Below are 20,187 nucleotides of genomic sequence, written 5' to 3' on the forward strand. Positions count from 1 at the left end.
TTGTTTAAATTCCAGAATCATTTTTAAAAAAAGAAACGACGCAAGTTACTATCCTCGTGTTTTTTTTTAAATGAATTTTTTAATGTTGTACATAAGTAAGTAATAAGTGGGATGCTCCTTTGCATCGGATGCCGGCTAGATTATGGATAAATCAACGGCGCCTATATCTGCCGTTAAGCAGTAATGTGTAAGCATAACTGTGTTTCGGTCTGAAGGGCGCCGTAGCTAGTGAAATTACTGGGCAAATGAGACTTGACCACTTATGTCTCAAGGTGACAAGCGCAGGTGTAGTGCCGCTCAGAATTTTTGGATTTTTCAAGAATCCTGAGCACTGCGTTGTAATGGACAGGGCGAATCAATTACCATCAGCTGAACGTCCACCTCGTCTCATCACTTATTTTCATAAAAAAAAGTAGGCTCAGTTGTTATAGGTACATATGATTTAAAAGATGGGCTAGGAGTTTCTTATCAGTTCTTCTCCTAATGTCAAAGCTCTTTTAAGAACTGATGCAGCTTCATGAGGTTTACCAATTGTTGTTATAATATGTTATATTATTGTCATTCTATGGTAAATAATAATATTTCTATTCTATCTATTAAGGCGACACTAAATGCCGGCGACCTTGAGCGATATGAGTTCACGGCTCCTATGTAACAAAGCCAATATTTTCAAAATTTTTGCGTCGAAAATTTTAGATTTTAACAGGCGCAAACAGTTTAATTGCTTACAATCCTCATTATTGATTACTAATCTTAATAAAATGTACCAACACAAAAAAGTAAAAGCTATAAGGACAACTTTTATGGGAGCAGTATACTAAACAAATGCATCATGCCGAGAAAAAACTTGTTTAACTGCAAACAAAACGGGTAATTCCTAATAGCTCTGGAGTGTTAAGTTTAACTAACACCAAGTATTAGCAACCTACAAGTAAGACTTAAGGGTATGTGTAACAGGATAAAGTAGTGTTTATAGCTCCAAATGCTATATTTTCACCACAAAACTTGTCTAAAAACACCTTGTTTGCGTGTTTTCTGCTTACTCTTCGCCTTAAAGAGCCAACAACTACGTGATTGCTCTATGGTTAAACGAGACTCCAATAGAGATTCAAAAATTATATATAAATAAAAAAAATATAGGTCATCGTTAAAAAAGTATTTCTTACAAAATCCTTCATTAATATAATTTTATCTGCGGTAAGCTAAGTAGACAACTAATTTGTAATTGGTAACATTTAGTTGATAATTATTTTTTATTTGCATTTTATAGATTTCTATACTAGTTTTTTTAAATAAGATCTTTGTAATAATTGAAAATAATTGTTCTTTTCTTTTTAAATATTATGTTATTTAATTTTAAGCAGCTTCACACACAGCTTCCTAAAGTTTAAGTGTGTGTTATTTACTACTAAGCTAGAGGTCCCGAATCCCGGTTGGTGCAAGCATTTATATGACGAATATGGATGTTTGTTTCCGAGTCATGGATGTTTGTTTAAGTAAGTATATTGTATTAAATATATCATTGTCTTGTAACCCATAACACAGGCTATATGCTTAACTTGGGGCAAGATAATTTGTGTAAAAAGTGTGTCAATATTATTATTATATTGTAAGTTATAACTACATTGTATTTTAAATAAAAAAACTATAAAAAAAGGCTGTCTAACTATGGCGATTTATGACATAGATCCCGTTTAATATCTGCCCGACGAACAGGGGTCTAAGTGAGATCCCGTTGGTTACGGAATTCTAATTAAAACATCACTAATTTAGCGAACGAACTTTTATACTACCGACAGGTGGTACCACGTAGAATAAGTACCAGGTGTAAAATAATAAAGATGTCGGATCTTATCTAATATTTAAAATAGATATTCCCATTCAATATTAGTTGGGGCAAAAACTTATTTTTAATACCTACTTCATAGTCATACACACATCCTAAGACTTTCACCCCCTCGCGCTCTCCTGTTGCGTCAGTACGGTTTGCAGATTCATTGCCTACAGTTACATGTCGTAATATTTTCGTGCTATCATTGTTTTTGAAATTTTCATTGTTCCGTTATAACTTTTGTTATTAACAGTTCTGTAGTTTCTGTTGTTCTGTATCGGTATAATTGTAGTAAATAAATACTTTTTTACTTAACCCAGAATCTCTCATAGATTTTTCATCATTATAATAATAGTTATCAGCATCACAACACCTTTAGATCAATCTACAATACTAAAAAATAAATCATTGTTTATTCATTAATAGTAATATCCTAGTGATGCTTGTTTTGCACACCGTACATACAGGTAGTACGTAAGCTTGCAACGTTTCGGATATTGCGGGACTTGTGGAGCAATGTTGGTCAAAATTACAGCATTACGAATAAATTGTCAAAAATCCATATTGTCGTTAAAGATTAATTCATTGTTTACTCAAACCGGTACCTCGGAACATTCTAAAGCCAAATACAGACAATCTTATCCTGCAGGATGTTCGTCAACGTATTACTCATCTCGCTTATCAGCCAGCGGTCCAATTGGCTGGGACCGTTTGCCCAATCGGACAAATATTGGGCACCTTATCAGATAATGTACCGTTTCACTAATTGTCTTGGGCTGCATGTGTATCTACAACTAGGTCACTTTAAACTATTACAATAAGTCTTGAATATCCTACTAGTATTATAAATGTGAAAGTTTGTATGTTTGAACTTCTTTAACGCAAAATCTACTGTATAGATTTTGATGAAACTTTACAATAATATAGCTTACACACATGAATAACAAATAGGCTATAATTTATAAAACTATGTTGTGAATTATACAAAATATAAAAGAAGTGTGATTGTTACTAATGAATACAACTAGCGCCATCTCTTATCAACTAGCAAGCAAAAGATCAATACAATTTATATGGCAAAACAACGTTTGCCAGGTCAGCTAGTATCTTTATATATATAATTCTTCTGTACGTGTGTTGACAGTGTACTCCTCCTAAACGAATGGACCGAATTTGAATGAAATTGTCTGTGTGTGTTGAAGTGGATTCGAGGATGGTTTAGATTTACAATCGAACCTCCTAAATGGCTCGACCGATTTTGATGATTTTTTTAGAGTGTTCCAGTGAATTTGAGATTGGATTAGATTATCAATACAGTCGACATATTATATAGATCCCATTATCTGAACTAAACCACTACTACTACTACTTAACTACCTTTGAAGTATATATTTTCTAATAAAAAAAGAATCATTTAGATGATTCTTATAATATCGGTTGGTGCGATGTTGAGTTATTCGTAAATTTGTCGCGCACATTATAGTAAATTTAAGACTTTTATGGTTGTCTTATGGATGCCATTATCAAATGGGACCACACGGGAAGCACCATCTTTCAAATAAAAAAAGAATTATCAAAATCAGTTCACCCAGTCGAAAATTCTGAGGTAATAAACATAAAAAAAAAACCAACGAATTGAGAATCTCCTCCTTTTTGGAAGTCGGTTAAAAAATTCGTTACAATCAAATTTCTAATTTAAATATGTCATTTAATCATTAATGCTTTCGAAGAGCCTAAAGGTTCTAAGAAAGTCAGCACGCGCGCACAATTACCCATCAAAGTCGGGTTACTGAATGAGAATGTGTCAAGTTCACTGTTGAGATAATTCTCCGTGTCAGGTTGGCATCCTGCGAGTAATGGCGCTACTGTAACATCAGCCTAATGGATATTAGTAGACATCAATAATAAAAGTCTATTCCGGCCAGTACACTACACTTGGATTAAGTAAGTGTTAAGATAAATCTTCATTACGCGGTGGATGTGGTCCACGCCATTTTTTTTTAATATTTTTTGCAATATTTTTTTTAATTTGTTTGATTATGAGTTTTAGCATTCAGCATTAAAAAATACATACAGCTTCAAATTTTCACCCATCTACGATGAACAGTTACTTTTGTATCGCGATTTTAATATCAGCAATACGTTTGCTGGGTCAGCTAGTATATATATATATTAAGATAGTTTCCCAAGTAACTTTTTGCCTTTGAGCGACATTTTAAACATACCTAAATATATAATAATAATGCCTCATTAACACAATAAGTTTAAACAGTTGTGTTCATAAGTATCTCGGGAGAGAATCTTACTAACACCTGTGTCTATATCATCTTAAACAATTAAATACCTCCTTTATAGAGCCTCACTGTGTTCTAAACATTGTTATTAAGCTTAATTTTCCACTTACTTATCAACTTAACTCTACAGCAGAAGTTAATTTGATTTTACGAATGAGTTTTTATGAAAAAGGCGTTATCTTTTGTTTTATTAGTAAAACAAGTAGTTGCTCGTTGCATTCACAACTAAAGATTTTATCGCAATAAAATGTTTAAGTAGGGGATAACAGAGAGAGTTGTCATACTGAAAAATGCAGGGCAAGCCTGTCAGCCATTACCTTGGCCAAGAAAGGGAAGATATTAGTTACTAGTAGTTGCCCGTTCTATTGGCATCTTAAGGTTTTATCCCAATAAAATGTTTAAGTAGGAATAACAGAGAGAGAGTTGTCATACTGTAACATACACGACTCCGCGACATATAGAAAAATATGGAAAATCAAGGATTTTTTTTTTGTTTATTTATACGCAAATATATTGTCAGTCTATGATCGAAACATAGTAACCATCACCTGCTTCTAACTGAATTTATTATTACGACATCACAGACCGCAAACTTTTACTATTTAATAATTATTTGAGCAATTAACTCGGCTAGATATATCCTTGGCCATAATTTATGGCTTGATGTCTAAATACTTAAGATAAGTTAAATTAAAAAAATATTTCATAGCACGATTGCGATATATTTCGTTATATATATGAGAATTCTTAATGGTATGTGCAAGAAGTAACCTCTTTGCAGTTTCCTCTGTTTCGATTTAATTAACTATAGCTTATTTCGTTAAATCTGGTGTTACATTATCTATGAAAAGAGTAATGAATGTAGAGGAAGCGCGTGAGGTTTGTAAGGATAGAAGCAAGTGGCGTTCTATTAAGGGCTTCCAAATATCCCGCAAATACCGAGATCCCGCGGGATTGAAAATTCGTAGTCCCGCAAATGCCGAGATTGAATACAGGCCGCGGGATTGGAAGCCCTAGTTCTATTGTCTCTGCCTACCTTGACGGGAAAATGTCTGTGTGTGTGTTCATAAAACTTGTGTTTGATTATTTTTTTTAATGAAAATAAGGGACGAGACGAGCAGGACGTTCAGCTGATGGTAATTGATACGCCCTGCCCATAAAAATGCAGTGCCGCTCAGGATTCTAGAAAAACACCAAAAATTCTGAACGGCACTACAACTGCCTCGTCACCTTGAGACATAAGATGTCAAGTCTCATTTGCCCAGTAATTTCACTAGCTACGGCGCCCTTCAGACTGAAACACAGTAATGCTTACACATTACTGCTTCACGGCAGAAATAGGCGCTGTTGTGGTACCCATAATCTAGCCGGTATCCTGTGCAAAGGAGCCTCCTACTGGTTCTTTCTATTTATACACATAAGCTTTAAATTATAAATAATATTAATTATATTATTCTTTAAAATGCTGTAATTTTCATAATAGGTAGACATAATTAGATAATCGGTTTTCTTGGAATGGTTATAAAATGTTAAACTGGCGTCAGGACACGTGGCCAGATCGAAATTTCGTAAGTAATTTCGTAAATTATGGATGAAAGATTTATACTTCTAACCAATTATACTTCGGCTATTTCAACTTAATGAACATACGGTCAATGTACCAGTGGTTGAATCATTGTGATTGATTGATCGATGATCTCAACATGTATAATAAGTGAAATAAATAGTACACTTGACAGTATGGTTTTACTCACGTTGTGTAGCAGGAGGCTCTGCCGCGGAGGCTGCTGGGGCGTTAGCGGCTCCTTGCATGGCCGGCGCACCTCGCCTGATTAAAAAAAGATTATTTCATTTTTATACAAATTACAGACATCAAAGATAATAGTTAAAAAAAACTAAAAAGCACGCTTTATATAAAATTCAACTAAAAAATAGAAAATAAATTTAAATTGAAAATAGTGTAAATTGTGTGAATTTTATATAAAGCGTGCTTTTTAGTTTTTTTTAAGAATTATTTATATTTAACTTTTTAGTCAAATTAGTGTAATGTCATCGGTCCTCAATAAATCTACAAAGTTTTAACGAAATCTAGCCGTTTAAAGTGGGTCAAATTGCGCCCAAAGAAGTCGGTTACAAACATACAAACATACAGGTGAAGCTAATATAAAGCGTTTAATAATAAACCCGTTAAATACGAGTACACCAAAGGGTTTCCTTCCATCGTAGAATATTTATACGACCATGAAATTTTTAAGTACTTTTGTAAAATAAACATTCATCACTTCTGGGATTAATTATACAAAATATTTTGTAACCAAAATTTATGAACGATGCGGGCCTCGAACTTCGCGAAATAATTTAGATTTGCAAGAGCGACACATCACAAGTCAATTTCCTTATATGCAATTATTGGGGTTTAAAATTAAAAGTTTAAAATTACTTCTCGCTGTCATGTAATTCTGTAGTGACAAAGGTAAGACAAATACAAAAAGTTTTAAGGAATAACTTTACTTTAGTTCTACTACTGTTTATTAAGAACACAGATAAGTAAAAAACAAAAACACACAGAAAACAGTATTGATTTGAATTCACAAGCAATAAATGAGGGTACCTATTAAACTTCTGGAATGTCTCTAGTACTTTCTAAACGGTATTCCACGTGTATAAGGTAAGGTTAGTCATTATGACGTATTTATCGAGGTGGCTCTCATTGTCTCGCTGTAATGGGTCGGACGCAGGCGGCAGGACACATACGCTAGGTGACGATGCTACAAAATTATAGGGTAAATGTATACACTTCTATAATAAAGTCCCAGCCACTGTTCAGGCATTATCTATAAATAAATTTAAATGGTTTATAAAATAATGGCTCTGTCGTAAATCCTATTACTTCACTGCTGAATATCTAAATGATCGGACAGCCTGGGACTAGATTGTGATTATTTCATAGCGATAGAAATGATTGTACAATATTGTATATTTTTATTGAAAAGAGCGCAAAAAAAGAATGCTGGGAGAGTTTCTTGCGCTGCTTCTTCTCTCTCAGAGCGCCATTTGTTTCCGAAGCGGTAGTAGTATCTAGTAGTTATTAGAAATGACATCAAAAAGAATTCTAAAGGAATCAATTTTGAGAAAATAAATGCCTTTTATGCCTTTCTACTCAACACTGGCCTCTACTATATATCACTGGACTGGCGGCTGTCAAAGTGCTTTTGTGCCTGTTTGATATTTGCCATTTTGGCACTGTTGGCCATGTAGCGAGCGTCTGCGGTACTGAAACTAGTGATGACAACTTTAGCAAACATCGATAGGTTGTGGGAGACCATTTACATAAACAAATTGTGTACTAAAATTACGTTGATTCTTGAAGTATAAATAACACGGAAAACGAACGAAATTAATTCAAAATGCAAAAATACTTCAGAGTATTGTACGTTCCTTCGAAACCATTTACGTCGAAATAAGTTCTCTGGACGCTCGCGAGTGGCGCTTCAATTAGGCACAGAAAAATTTGCTGTCACAGATATGGAACAGCCTGTCCAGTATACAGATCAGTGATACTCAAAATCACGACAGCGAGGATGTAAATACTACGTAATAAGAGGCGGTACTGACTAATTAAAAGTTGAAATTTAGTTTAGTATTAAACGTGCAGTGATTTGACCTAAGTTTGAAATAGTACTACTTACTGTATGGCGATTGGTGAGTAAGTATAATCTGGCTAAGTTTGAAAGCGAACAGTTGCTTAAAACGTAGTGCATTTTTTATTTATCTTTATTTTTTGTAAATATTTTTATTGATGGAAATCCCTATAGGTACGTATGTATAAATAAATATTTAAACCGTTTGAGTCATATGTATATCTCTAAAAGGAATTATGAGTCTATTCATTACATTATGAGCTTATCAGTGATAATATTTAATAAACTGATAAAGGAAAAGATCAGTAATAAATATTACATTCTTAGTGACAAATTTATTTTCGAAGATATTGCTTTGTTTTGACGATTAAGGCGAGATATTTTCATATCGAAAAATAAATCGGTCCAGCTTTAGTATATTGTTTTGCTACCACTAACTATGCTAAGTTTCACAGTAGTATATTTTTATGAAAGTAAGGGACGAGACGAGCAGGACGTTAAGCTGATGGTAATTGATATGCACTACCCATTACAATGCAGTGCCGCTAAGGGTTATTGAAACACCCAAAAGTTCTGAGCGGCACTACAATTGCGCACGTCACCTTGAGACATAAGATGTTAAGTCTCATTTGCCCAGTAACTTCACTTGCTACGGCGGCCTTCAGACCGAAACACAGCAGTGTTTACACAATACTGCTTCACGGCAGAAATAGGCGCCGTTGTGGTACCCATAATCTAGCCAGCTTCCTGTGCAAACGAGCCTCCCACTGTTAAAGAAATTCTATTAATGCTGACGTTATTAATGATTAAGAGTCAAGTTTTGTATTTTTTTTACCGAGTATATTATTACTACTACATCATTATTCCACATAGGGACTCTTTCTGGAAGAAATGGAGTAGGTATGTCTGCTATTAAAGAAACTAAATAATTTTGCCGATAATAATGCAGATTTTATACTTTTATTTCTTTATCTTCTTTAAACTGTAGAACTAGATAACGATTACTTAAATTTTGAGAAAATATATGACATCTAAGCTTTTAATATCCGGACCACCGAGCCCTGCTCGGTTTTTTAAGAATGTACAAAACTTGAACAAAAAAAACTAATAGGACCTCTGGATTCAAACCAGGGTCTTCTGCTCTCCGGATCACCCAATGTCCCATCTGAGCATTACAGTCTTGTATTGGCAAATATTACCTTTGTTTGCTAATGTTATTGTAGCTGTTTCTCATTAAAACACGGATAAAACTACATTTTTTTTAAATTGAAACTGGGCTTCATCGATTTATCGCCCCCGAAATCCCCTTTATACTTAATCTTATGAAAATCGTTGAAGCCGTTTCCGAGATTCAGATTATATATATACAAGAATTGCTCGTTTAAAGATATAATATCCGGACGACCGAGCCTTGCTCGGATTTTTAAGAATGTACAAAACTTGAACAAAAAAAAAACTAATAGGACATCTGGATTCGAACCGGGGTCTTCTGCTTTCCGGATCACCCAATGTCCCATCTGAGCTATAATAGTCTTGTATATAGTGGCGAAATTTACCTTTGTATTCTAATGTTATTGTAGCTGTTTCTCATTCAAACATGGATAAAACCATTTTTTTTTAAATTGAAACCTAGCTAGATCGATTTATCACTCCAGAAATCCCCTGCATACTTAATTTTATGAAAATCGTTGGAGCCGTTTCCGAGATTCAGATTATATATATATAAAAGAATTGCTCGTTTAAAGATATAAGATAAGATAAGTAAATCTTTGTGATTTTCTTTCTTAAGGCTGGGGACCGAGCGAACGGCCTTGAGGAAAGGAATATGAGCGGAGATACGGTTACCTGTACAAGATCGCCAATTTAATTCAGAATTAGAAGCATTTTTAATGATTGAATGATGAACATGGCTCCAACTGTAAAAATTAGGGGTACTTTGATGATTTTTTTTCGCAATATCTATCAAAGATAGAAATGAAAGGAAAGAATGGTTACAATTATGCACTATTTTGGCAATTCCTTGGGATAGCGGCCTTAAAAGCAGCTGTGATTAGATTTTGATGTGTACATACAAATATTTTATGTTCTTATGTGAACAGTAACTCGGTGATTTCTCATAAGTTTCAGTTTACAAAGGCGCCGGTCCGTTTGAAGTTACTTGAAAAGGAGAATAGTAATATAATATTATCTGAATTTCTGATAAGACAAGCTAGCCTGTTAATGATATCGGCTGATCTCATTACGGATCGGACTATTTGATAAATTGTTAGTGTTTTAACAATTATTTATTACTAGCTGATCCGACGACGACGAAAAACCTTTTGTTTAATTGCAGTACCAGTGTTCCTGAAGTAAATCTTCTTTAGTTCCTAGTTTCACAGGCACTCCTTGACTCGTTCAGCCAGTTGGAATCAGCTGTAGGCTACATTTAGAACTGTAAGCTTTCGTCTGACAGACTGGTAGACCTTGAATATACCTATATAGACCTTAAATATAGTATATGTCCAATGGTTTTACCTAAGAAAATGTATTCGTCTAGATAGAGCCTGTTAATGCTAGACAACCGATGGATACAGGCCAGGTATATTACTTTAAACCTCATAATACAAATCCACGCATTGCTAGAAATAGAGGTTAACTGTACACCTCTATTTTTTTTAACAGCTGTCACAGTCTATCTAGACGTATAAATGATCTAAGGGTTTTACTTTCCATGAATAAGGCTTGTTAGTATGGCGCCCATATAAAAAAAGATTCAAAAGACCACGTCAATAAAGCGGATCCGACGCTGATGCCGGTGACGTCACAGTTGCAACACTTGTCTCGATTGCGGCCACATCTTGACAAATTAACATAACACTGATTGGTCGAACTCCGCTGGATCACGTCCGCATCGATAGCAGGTGAAATCCTGTTATCAACTGATAATATCAATGTATTGAGTTTGTGATTCTTAGGTCATATTTTCTACATGAAAACCAGCCTTGCGAAACTCTCTAAGAATAAGAGCGCTTTCGCACTCGTCCGATCCGAATCCGTGAAAACACGGTCCGAAATAGTCATAGAACTATTTCTATAATAGTTAACGCACCCGATCCGGCTTCCGTCATCCGATTTCTTTCCGTCAAAGGTTTCTATAGTATACAACTACACCAGATCGTATTTTCACGGGTTCGGATCGGACGTAGTGCGAAAGCGCTCTTAAGCGATTCACTCGGATGTATGAAACGTGCAGTCATTGATAGACTGACAGATGACGGTTATAATCTTGTAAAAAAACGGAGATATCCGAAATCCACTACGTTTTAAGAAATTGTTCGCTTTCGAAATTAGCCGGATTATACTTCGCCATACTGTAATTACTACTATTTCAAACTTATGTCAAATGACAAAAGTGATACAATTTTACTTAGGCAGTCTTCTCACTTACATCCTCTTTGATGAAACAATGAACATTAAAAGTAATTCTGCGACTTTATCTGCCTTTAAATTAATTATATCGCGCTACCAAAACTCTCCAAATTTTCGGTATCAAAATATTATTTACGTTATGAAGCTTATTCTTAATTCAAAATTCAATTTTTTTTATGCAAAATAGGAAATTATATGATATCACAAATTATTAATGCCTCAGACCTGAGAAGAACGGGCACAAGAAACTCAGCGGGCTTTGTCATAAAAAATATGGTTACAATGTAATATTGTACAATAAAACTTATAATTCTATTGAATGCTATTGCATGAGTGCGGTCGCTCCATTCCCAATCTGTGATATCATTAAGAAAGTCAATTATGTTATTTTTACCAGAAATACGTTTTTTAACATTTCTTTTGAAATTCGTAATACATTTGTTTTGAACATTTTCCGGGATCTTGTTGTAAAAGCATATACATAGCCCCACATAAGACTTACTAAATCGACATAGTCAAATAGAAGGTACGTTCTAATTCATTTTTTTTTATTACATCTAACTCCGTGGGCATTACATAATACCTCCCCAGAACCAGGTATATCTATACGGACCAAGGACTGTGTTTTAATATATGTAACGCAACCTAGATGTCGCTAGTGGTAATGCAAGTAACAATAACTACGTAATTTACAGTAACAGATATTGGAACCCGTTAGTAATTTAAATAAAGATTTTAAAGTTTCACACACGGCACTTTTTAAATAAAACCTTACATGCCAGGTAACAATAACCTTAACAGGTCTAAAATAACCTTATTTTCTTTAAAAAAAATCACATTAAAGTGTTTTGCGTGGCATACATTTTTTTTTAGATGGAAAAATATCGTAAGCCAGAAATTCAAAGTTGTGAGTGAAGTTAACCACTTCGTATTGACTGGCTCAATGGGTTACTGTGTTACCTACCTACTACGACTGACTGAAAATGGTTTTAAGCCGTAACACAAGTCAATAAAAAAATATAGCTGTCATTTACAAAACTTACTAACGTAAGACCAGCACTGGTGGGAGGCGCCTTTGTACAGGGCTTGATTATGGGTACCACAACAGCGCCTATTTCTGCTGTGAAGCAGTAATGTGTAAACATTATTTTGTTTCAGTCTTTAGTTAAACAAATACACTATCGTAGTGCCGCTCAAAGATTTTTGGGTTTTCAAGAATCCTGAGCGGCACTGCATTGAAATGGGCAGGGCGTATCAATTACCATAAGACCCATTTTAATAAAAAAAAAAAGTAAGATAGATAGCTAATGGGCCGGCGAGCGAAGTAGGTACCTACTTGACACTGGGGATCTTATAAGAACTGATTATAAAAATAATTCTTATAAGAAATGGTGTTAATGTTGACCTTGTCAATCTAATTTGTTTTTTTTAAACCAATTGTCCGGAAACAGGCAAGTGTCATTCTTATTTGTTTGATTCAAAATGATGATGAGTTTTCGTTTTTTAAAGCTCGGATATACATTTGCAATTCCTTTAGAGATACAAGATTTTAGGCGGCAGTAATTTCATACCATCATGTTATCATACGCCCGTTTGCTAAATATTTGGAGATTAGGCAAATAGAATAGAATGATAAATTTTCTATTGCAATAATTATACAATAAATACGTGGCTTATAAATACCACAGATAAAATAATAGTCCGTGCACAGATAACAAATGGATACTCTTTTTATTATTTTGTGTCAGGGTTGCCACTTTTAATTCTTATAATATTTAATAATCTTTGCGGTAGAAAAATCAAATATATTTTGAGTTTTTTCATTTACTTAAATAAATTACAAAATTTTAAAAGCAATACCTAACCGATGTATTTAGGTATACTGTAGGTATTAATTGCGATTTGAATAGAAAGTTAATTGTATCTTTTAGGGTTCCAAAGGGTTAAACAGGACCCTATTACTAAGACTCCGCTGTCCATCCGTCTGTTACCAGGCTGTATCATGATAGTTACACAGTTGAAATTTCCACAGATTATGTATTTCTGTTGCCGTAATTCTTAATTTTTTTTAGTTTTGTTACAACAACAAATACTAAAAAAAAATTAAGAATTACGGGGGCTTCCATACAGCATAGGTACTACGTGCTTTTTATAGATGATGTTTTTAAATATAACTAGCTGACCCAGCAAACGTTGTATTGCTATTATATAAAGTAATAATTAAAAAAAAACTGGGGTATAAAAAATAGATGACGATTGATTCTCAGACCTACCAAATATTAAATCGTACATAAAATCTACCAACTATAGGTAGCTAAAATTAAGATTTTTTTCTTACCACCGGAGAAAGTTCGAACGATATAAACATTCTAATTAGTTATTCATTTTAAACTATTCTTTCGATTTGATTTGTGAACGACGGGGGACACATCTAAGGATAAACAAAATTGTTGTTTTTATTTAATTCCGAACATTTTCATATTTATTCACCTTTTAAACCTTCTCTGGACTTCCACAAATAATTCAAGACCAAAATTAGCCAAATCCAGCCGTTCTCGAGTTTTAGCGAGACTAACGAACAGCAATTCATTTATATATATATAGATGGTACCGTATGGTACCCGATGGTATTACGTATTAGCCCTTCGTGCACGAGTCCGACTCGCACTCGGTTTTTTTTAGGTAACTAATAAGTCAAATACACACAATCTTACCGTAGCAATGATATTAATTAATTTGTTAATAAGCGTTATACCTACATTACATTATATAATACTAGCTTTTTCCCGCGAATTCGTCCGTGGTGAATAGTTACTTTGGGGAAATTTAGGATACTTTTCAAATAATACACATACACACTGCTCCTTCCGCTGCTGACAGCGCTCTTCTATGATACAACGCATATCCCCTGTCATTGTGGGCAGTCTCTTTAATAGTATTTCCTTGTGAACTTTAATCTCCTATTTCATCCCCATATAGGTCAAAGTTTCAAAAATGCTCGAACAAATGTTAATAAATTATTTCTTATCAAGTGCTTAAATACAAGGTTTCATAGTTTTATCTTTGATATTGATGAATTTTCATACAAACTGCCATCACCTATGTCAACCCCTCCATTTATTTTTTTGCAATAAAAGGTAGCCTATGTCCTTTTACAAGCTCAAGTCTAACTCTGCACTAAATTTTTATCTAAATCGGTTCGATGGTTTAGACTCGAAAGCATAGCAACAAACTTACATTCACATTTTTAATATTAGTAGGGAAGTAGAGATTTCTTTCATAAAAATTTTGTCCGAAATAATATATTTTCTTTTTTTAATAACAATAAGGGACAAAACGGACAGGACGTTCAGCTGATAGTAATTGATACGCCCTGCCCATTACAATGCAGTACCGCTCAGGATTCTTGAAAAACCCAAAAATTCTGAGCGACACTACAATTGCGCTCGCCTCCTTGAGACATAAGATGTCGAGTATTTTTTGCCCAGTAACTTCACTAGCTACGGCGCCTTTCAGACCGTTTACACATGACTGTTTCACGGCAGAAATAGGCGCCGTTGTGGGTCCCATAATCTAGCCGGCATCCCGTGCAAAGGAGCCTCCCACTGGAAAACGTTTATATTACATATTATATTATACCTAGCTCTGACAGAATTTTATACAAAAACCAACTATGTGACAACCCTATAGATACCTATAAGCATGAAGGTATGAAGACATAAAAAAGTAATAACGCATTATCGAGTACATCGTGACATTGTTGCAATAACATCTTCATTTTGAGATGTTTACTATAACAATGGCGTGATGTGATAATTTTTTTTATGTGTTAAATTTATAGCTATATGTGGCCATGGAGTTGAGTGGCAAAAGACTGAGCGGCACTAAAATTGGGCTCTTCTCCTTGAGATTTAAGATGTAAAGTCTCATTTGCCCAGTAATTTCACTAGCTACGGCGCCCTTCTGACCGAAACACAATAATGCTTGAACATTACTGGTGCACTGCAGAAATAGCCGGCATCATCTGCAAAGGAGGCTCATTGGCTCATCCGATGGGAATTATTAACCGGCCGTCCACAGACACGTTCAATAGCAGAGGTCAGGAGGTGCGTTACGGGCTTTTGAAGTGAGACTATCGATGCTTAAATGTCCCTAAGTCGTATTAGTTTGAGAATGCTGTAGACCAAGTGCGATGCAAAGGGTTTCTTGCAGACTTGTATTGTAGATTGGACGTTTTAGCTTCAGTTGTTTTCGTCGAGCGCTGATAGACATGACCAGTGGGAGATTGGGTTCTAGAGTATTTCTTTCGAATACAGAAAATCCTACTTATACACGAGTATAATTCAGTCAATGATGTCGAGAGTATTGATAATACTTACTTTAAACACTAATAATATCAGCAAAAATAAATCTGTGGCCTTCTTTAAATTATTGGCCGCCTGTATCAATTAAAAATAATTTTAGGGTTTTTCAAGAATCCTGAGCGGCACTCTGATGGGCAGGGCAATTACTATCGACTGAACGTCCCGCTAGTGATGTCCTTTATCGAAAAAAAATAGCCCGTTTGGCCCCTCTAATATAAAACACCTTGCCCATATTTATCACTATGAATATCACACTTATATACGATGAAGTAAGTCGATTACTCCACATTACACTCGAGATAGAATCTCATCTCACGTTGAGACACCTTATCACGGCATTATCTCGTAATTGTATTCCGCGACTTGAGACTCAAGTGCAAGATTACTGAACGTATCTCGCCCTACCATTTATCTGACTTTAGCGAGTTATTGTAGACTTTCGTGCATTAATTGGACGGATTCTACCAGTGGAAGGCTCCTTTGAACAGGATACCGGCTAGATTATGGGTACCACAACGGTGGCTATTTCTGCCCGGAATCAGAAATGTGTAGGCATTAAGGTGTTTCGGTCTGAAGGGCGCTGTAGCTAGTGAAATTACTGGGCAAATGAGACTTAACATTAATGTCTTAAGGTGACGAGCGCAATTGCAGTGCAGCTCAGACTTTTTGGGGTTTTTAATAATTCTGAGCGGTAATGCATTGTAATGGGCAGGGCGTATCAATTACCATCTACTCAACATCCTGCTCGTCTCGTCCCATATTTTCATAAAAAAAATTTAACCAGACTACTGTGTCCTTCTATTCGTCTAGATAGCTGAAGTAATAAAACCTTAAATCATCTATACGTTTTTATAGACTGTGACAGTTGTAAAAATGCACGTACACTAAAGTTATAAACCTGGCCTGTATTCATCTATTGTCTAGCAGCAAGACGATCTATTTAACCGTATAAATTATCTAAGACGTAAACAATAATTTCGAATTTCAAAATGGCTGCCGTGCACATAAAAATTTATTTTCAATATTTAATATCTTCTTAATCTTACTACTCATCCGGTGGCTACTTAGATTATAATTGGCTATTACCTATTTGTAATAAATGTTATTTTTATAAGGGAGAAAATACTGGGAGAATTTAATGTCAAAAATAATTCTGTTGGAGTCAATAATGAGAATAATAATAATCAAAATCAATGACTTAAGTAGGTGACATAGACTTATCATATTTATAGACAATGAATTGGCGTTTTGTCGCAAAACCCCTGAATATGTCTATAATCTGATTCATTCAATCGAAAACAAAAGAATTACGAAGCTCATGCACTTCCAATAATAAAATTTTTACTTATTTCATAATCTGAATTATTGATCGATTTCAAATTGATATAAATTATACTTAAATTTTTATCCTTATTAATTTTATGTTGGTGCCTAGTACATACTGATGGTAGGTTATATTTTGACATATTTTCTTGGAGGAGGACGAATGAACACATGACAACTGGCACCTGGAGGATTATGATCAACCCCGGCCTATACGCTCTTGTCAGGTTGCCCAACGTATAATGCGACAAGTAAATATACATAATATAGGAAAAATGATTTCAAAAACCGAAAACACATTGAAAGTTGGCAGGGCGGTATCGAACCGGGGGCGTCGCGGTGAGAATCAACAGTTCTATCTATTGCGCCACCCACGCTTTAAATAAATAATATAAAATACAAGTTCATTTACCATAGTGTTAGTACGTAATTAACTAATCAATGTTTAACTGTTGACATTGTAGTTGTTAATATTTTTTTAATGAAACTTTTTGACTTCATTTATAAACAAATAAAATTTGAAATAAAATCCTAGAAGTGAGGGTTATCACTTTAAAAACATAACATATTGTTCATTAATAAATACAGATACCATAGTAGAATTAAAAATAAGGTTTTATGGTATTTTTAAAATTTATGTCCTTACTGTTTTAGCATATTAACATTATTCATTAATTTATTTTGTTTTATGTTAGAATTGATGGAATAGGTAATCTAAAGATTATGACTTAGCTTTTTTTAATTGAAGTCGGATTTAAAAATATCGTATCTATTATAAGATATTATTACCTATCTCAATGAAGGATTTGATAAAAATTCGTCGCAAAAATATAGATTACAGCCATATCGTATAGAGTGATGTACCATTTTTAATCATTGTGACAAAAGGAATACCTACTCATATTTTAGCTAAAATACCTAGTATACCTACCTACAAATATTTAATGGTAAAGAAATACAGTGGAATCGCTTTTTCCACTTGCCAAAGGCTCAACTTTCCAAAAGCGATTATTGTGTTAAAACACAATTTTATCTCATTTTGTAATTTTATGACCACAAGAATGTGAATAGGTTAATCATTTTTTTTATAACATAACACTTCAAAAATGCTTGAAAATAAAGTAATAGCGACCGCGTTATTATTTTATTGTAAAAAGATGGTATCTTATAAGATTCTAGTAAGATTCTAATATTATTATTTATAATACATCTTTAAATAATACCTAAAGAAAGAGAATTCAAATAAATTTACAGAAAAATGCACAATTCAATTTAAACAATCCAAAGGCTAAGAGCAAATTATTTTAATACAACTTAATTTTTTTTTTGTACAGGCTGTATCCTTTGCCGGTACATGTAAGACACAAAATATAATAATAAATTATTTATTTCGACCAACAAAGGATAATATAGGTATTAAAAATTGCGTTAAGCTTTTAAAGATAAACACTACATAACATTGAACAATAACTCATGTTTTATACCGAATTTTTGATTTGTATAAAGTAATCTTAAGTTTTAGTCAAGCACGGCCCACTAGATCCAAGCGACACTTCAACCTGAATTTATACTAAAACAAAACAGGACGAACGCCGTAAGTCACCAAATAATGATAATTATATGCACGTAATCTAATCGGCTACTTACCTAATTGTGGATAATTTTGCGCTATCAGCCAATGCTAGAATTTAAGAAAAGTCCAAGGTTTCCCGGTGTCACTTCACAAAACTTTGGGCACAGATAAATAATCTCTCAGTCTACACAAAAGCTTTTTCTAAGGCACTGTACCGCGTGGTTCAACGCATCTTGGGCGACAACCTCGCACGGCGAGATGTCGTCTCTTTGTGATGAGAGCACGCACTGTCGCTCTGCTCTCGGGGGAGCAAAAGATGGCCTCCGATTGGTCGAGAGCGGCGGACAGGCGCGCGGGGGGAATGAGAGCGCGCATCTCGAGAGGGACGCGAGTAAAAGAGACGGATAGCGTTATTCGTTTCGTCCTGCTACAGATTGTCCAAGGTGGATTTTAACTTGAGAACGTATTGATAATGAAGATAATGTTTTATATTTGTTCTGTGTTTATCAAAATAAGAAATTAATTATTATCTACAGTATAGTTAATTAATCTTCTTATTTTTTTCCATTTTATTTATCTGGATGCTGCAAAGTTAATATTATAACGTGCAGTATGTATAAAGTATAAACTACTTCATACCTTGTATGTACCTACCTAAACACATGAGTGAAACATGGCGTAGGTATTTTCATGTCCGAATTCCAATTGCTTCCTAATTAATACTTTATCTACCCCACACCTGCCTCGTTTTTGAAACCATCCAGCCTTAATTTGTTCAAACACGTTTAAGTACAATATATTATGTAGATATACCTATGTTTAAAGTTTTGACATACACTACCTATTACTTATACTAGATATTTATATAAATTCTAATACTTCTACTTTAAAACTTTATTAGGTGTCGGTTTTAAAATGCCAGACATTTATATAATTATTACAAATGTCAATGTCATTAACCGCTATTGAAATGATTGATTGTGACATAAAAAAAGATGATTGTGGGTCTTCAAAAACGGTTGATTAAAATAAGCAGTTTCGATTTCCATTATGAGTTTGGTTAGTTCTAAATATGTATTTCCTATACACCTATAGAAATATATATAAAATATACCTACTTAATAATCTAAGCTTGACACTTTTATGAATAATTTATTTGTTTGTGTATAGTTAGGTAGGTCTGAGAAACGGCCAACATCTATTTTCATGCCCCTAAATGAGAATGGTCACCCAACTCTAAATAGTTTTTTTTTAATTTTTTGAGATTTTTTTTTATATTTATTCACTTTCAAATTCACACCCATCTACGATCAACACCTATAGCGATAGCGATTTTACTATAATTCACCCATCTACAGATACCTACGCAATAGAGATGCAAGATGGCAATCGAATATAATGATTATTGAAGTACGATAAATTGTATTACGATATATTTGGTAGGTCTGGGAATCGGTCGTCATTTATTTTTTATACCCCAAAAATTTTAATTATTGAATTTTTTTTATTAGGTACTTTATGTGGCAATACAACTTTTGCCGCATAAAGGGTCATTCATTAAAGCTCTAACTATTGCAAGATTCTAAGTATCTAATTAATATGACAATATTAAAGTTATAACTTCGATGTTCACAGGTGTCTTTTTTATGAAAATTAGGGACGCGACGGCCAGGACGATCAGCTGATGGTAATTGATACGCCCTGGCCACTACAATGCAGTGCCGGTCAGGATTATTGAAAAACCCAATAA

The 20,187-nt window shown here is 34.1% G+C and overlaps 1 protein-coding gene across 1 annotated transcript in view; it reads right to left on the reverse strand.

Moving 5' to 3' along the window:
- LOC126967620 (ras-responsive element-binding protein 1-like) overlaps positions 1-18,695 on the reverse strand; it is a 35,634-nt gene extending 16,939 nt beyond the window's left edge. The window contains exons 1-2 of the mRNA XM_050812176.1: positions 18,512-18,695; positions 5,880-5,953 (exon numbers count right to left, since the gene is read on the reverse strand). Of these exons, the coding sequence (XP_050668133.1) occupies positions 5,880-5,937 (58 nt within the window). The 5' untranslated portion in view covers positions 5,938-5,953; positions 18,512-18,695. The remainder of the gene's footprint in view (positions 1-5,879; positions 5,954-18,511) is intronic.
- Positions 18,696-20,187: the final 1,492 nt, after the last annotated feature.

This window comes from Leptidea sinapis, chromosome 13 (assembly GCF_905404315.1).
Source record: "Leptidea sinapis chromosome 13, ilLepSina1.1, whole genome shotgun sequence".
In the NCBI taxonomy this organism is placed as follows: domain Eukaryota; kingdom Metazoa; phylum Arthropoda; class Insecta; order Lepidoptera; family Pieridae; genus Leptidea; species Leptidea sinapis.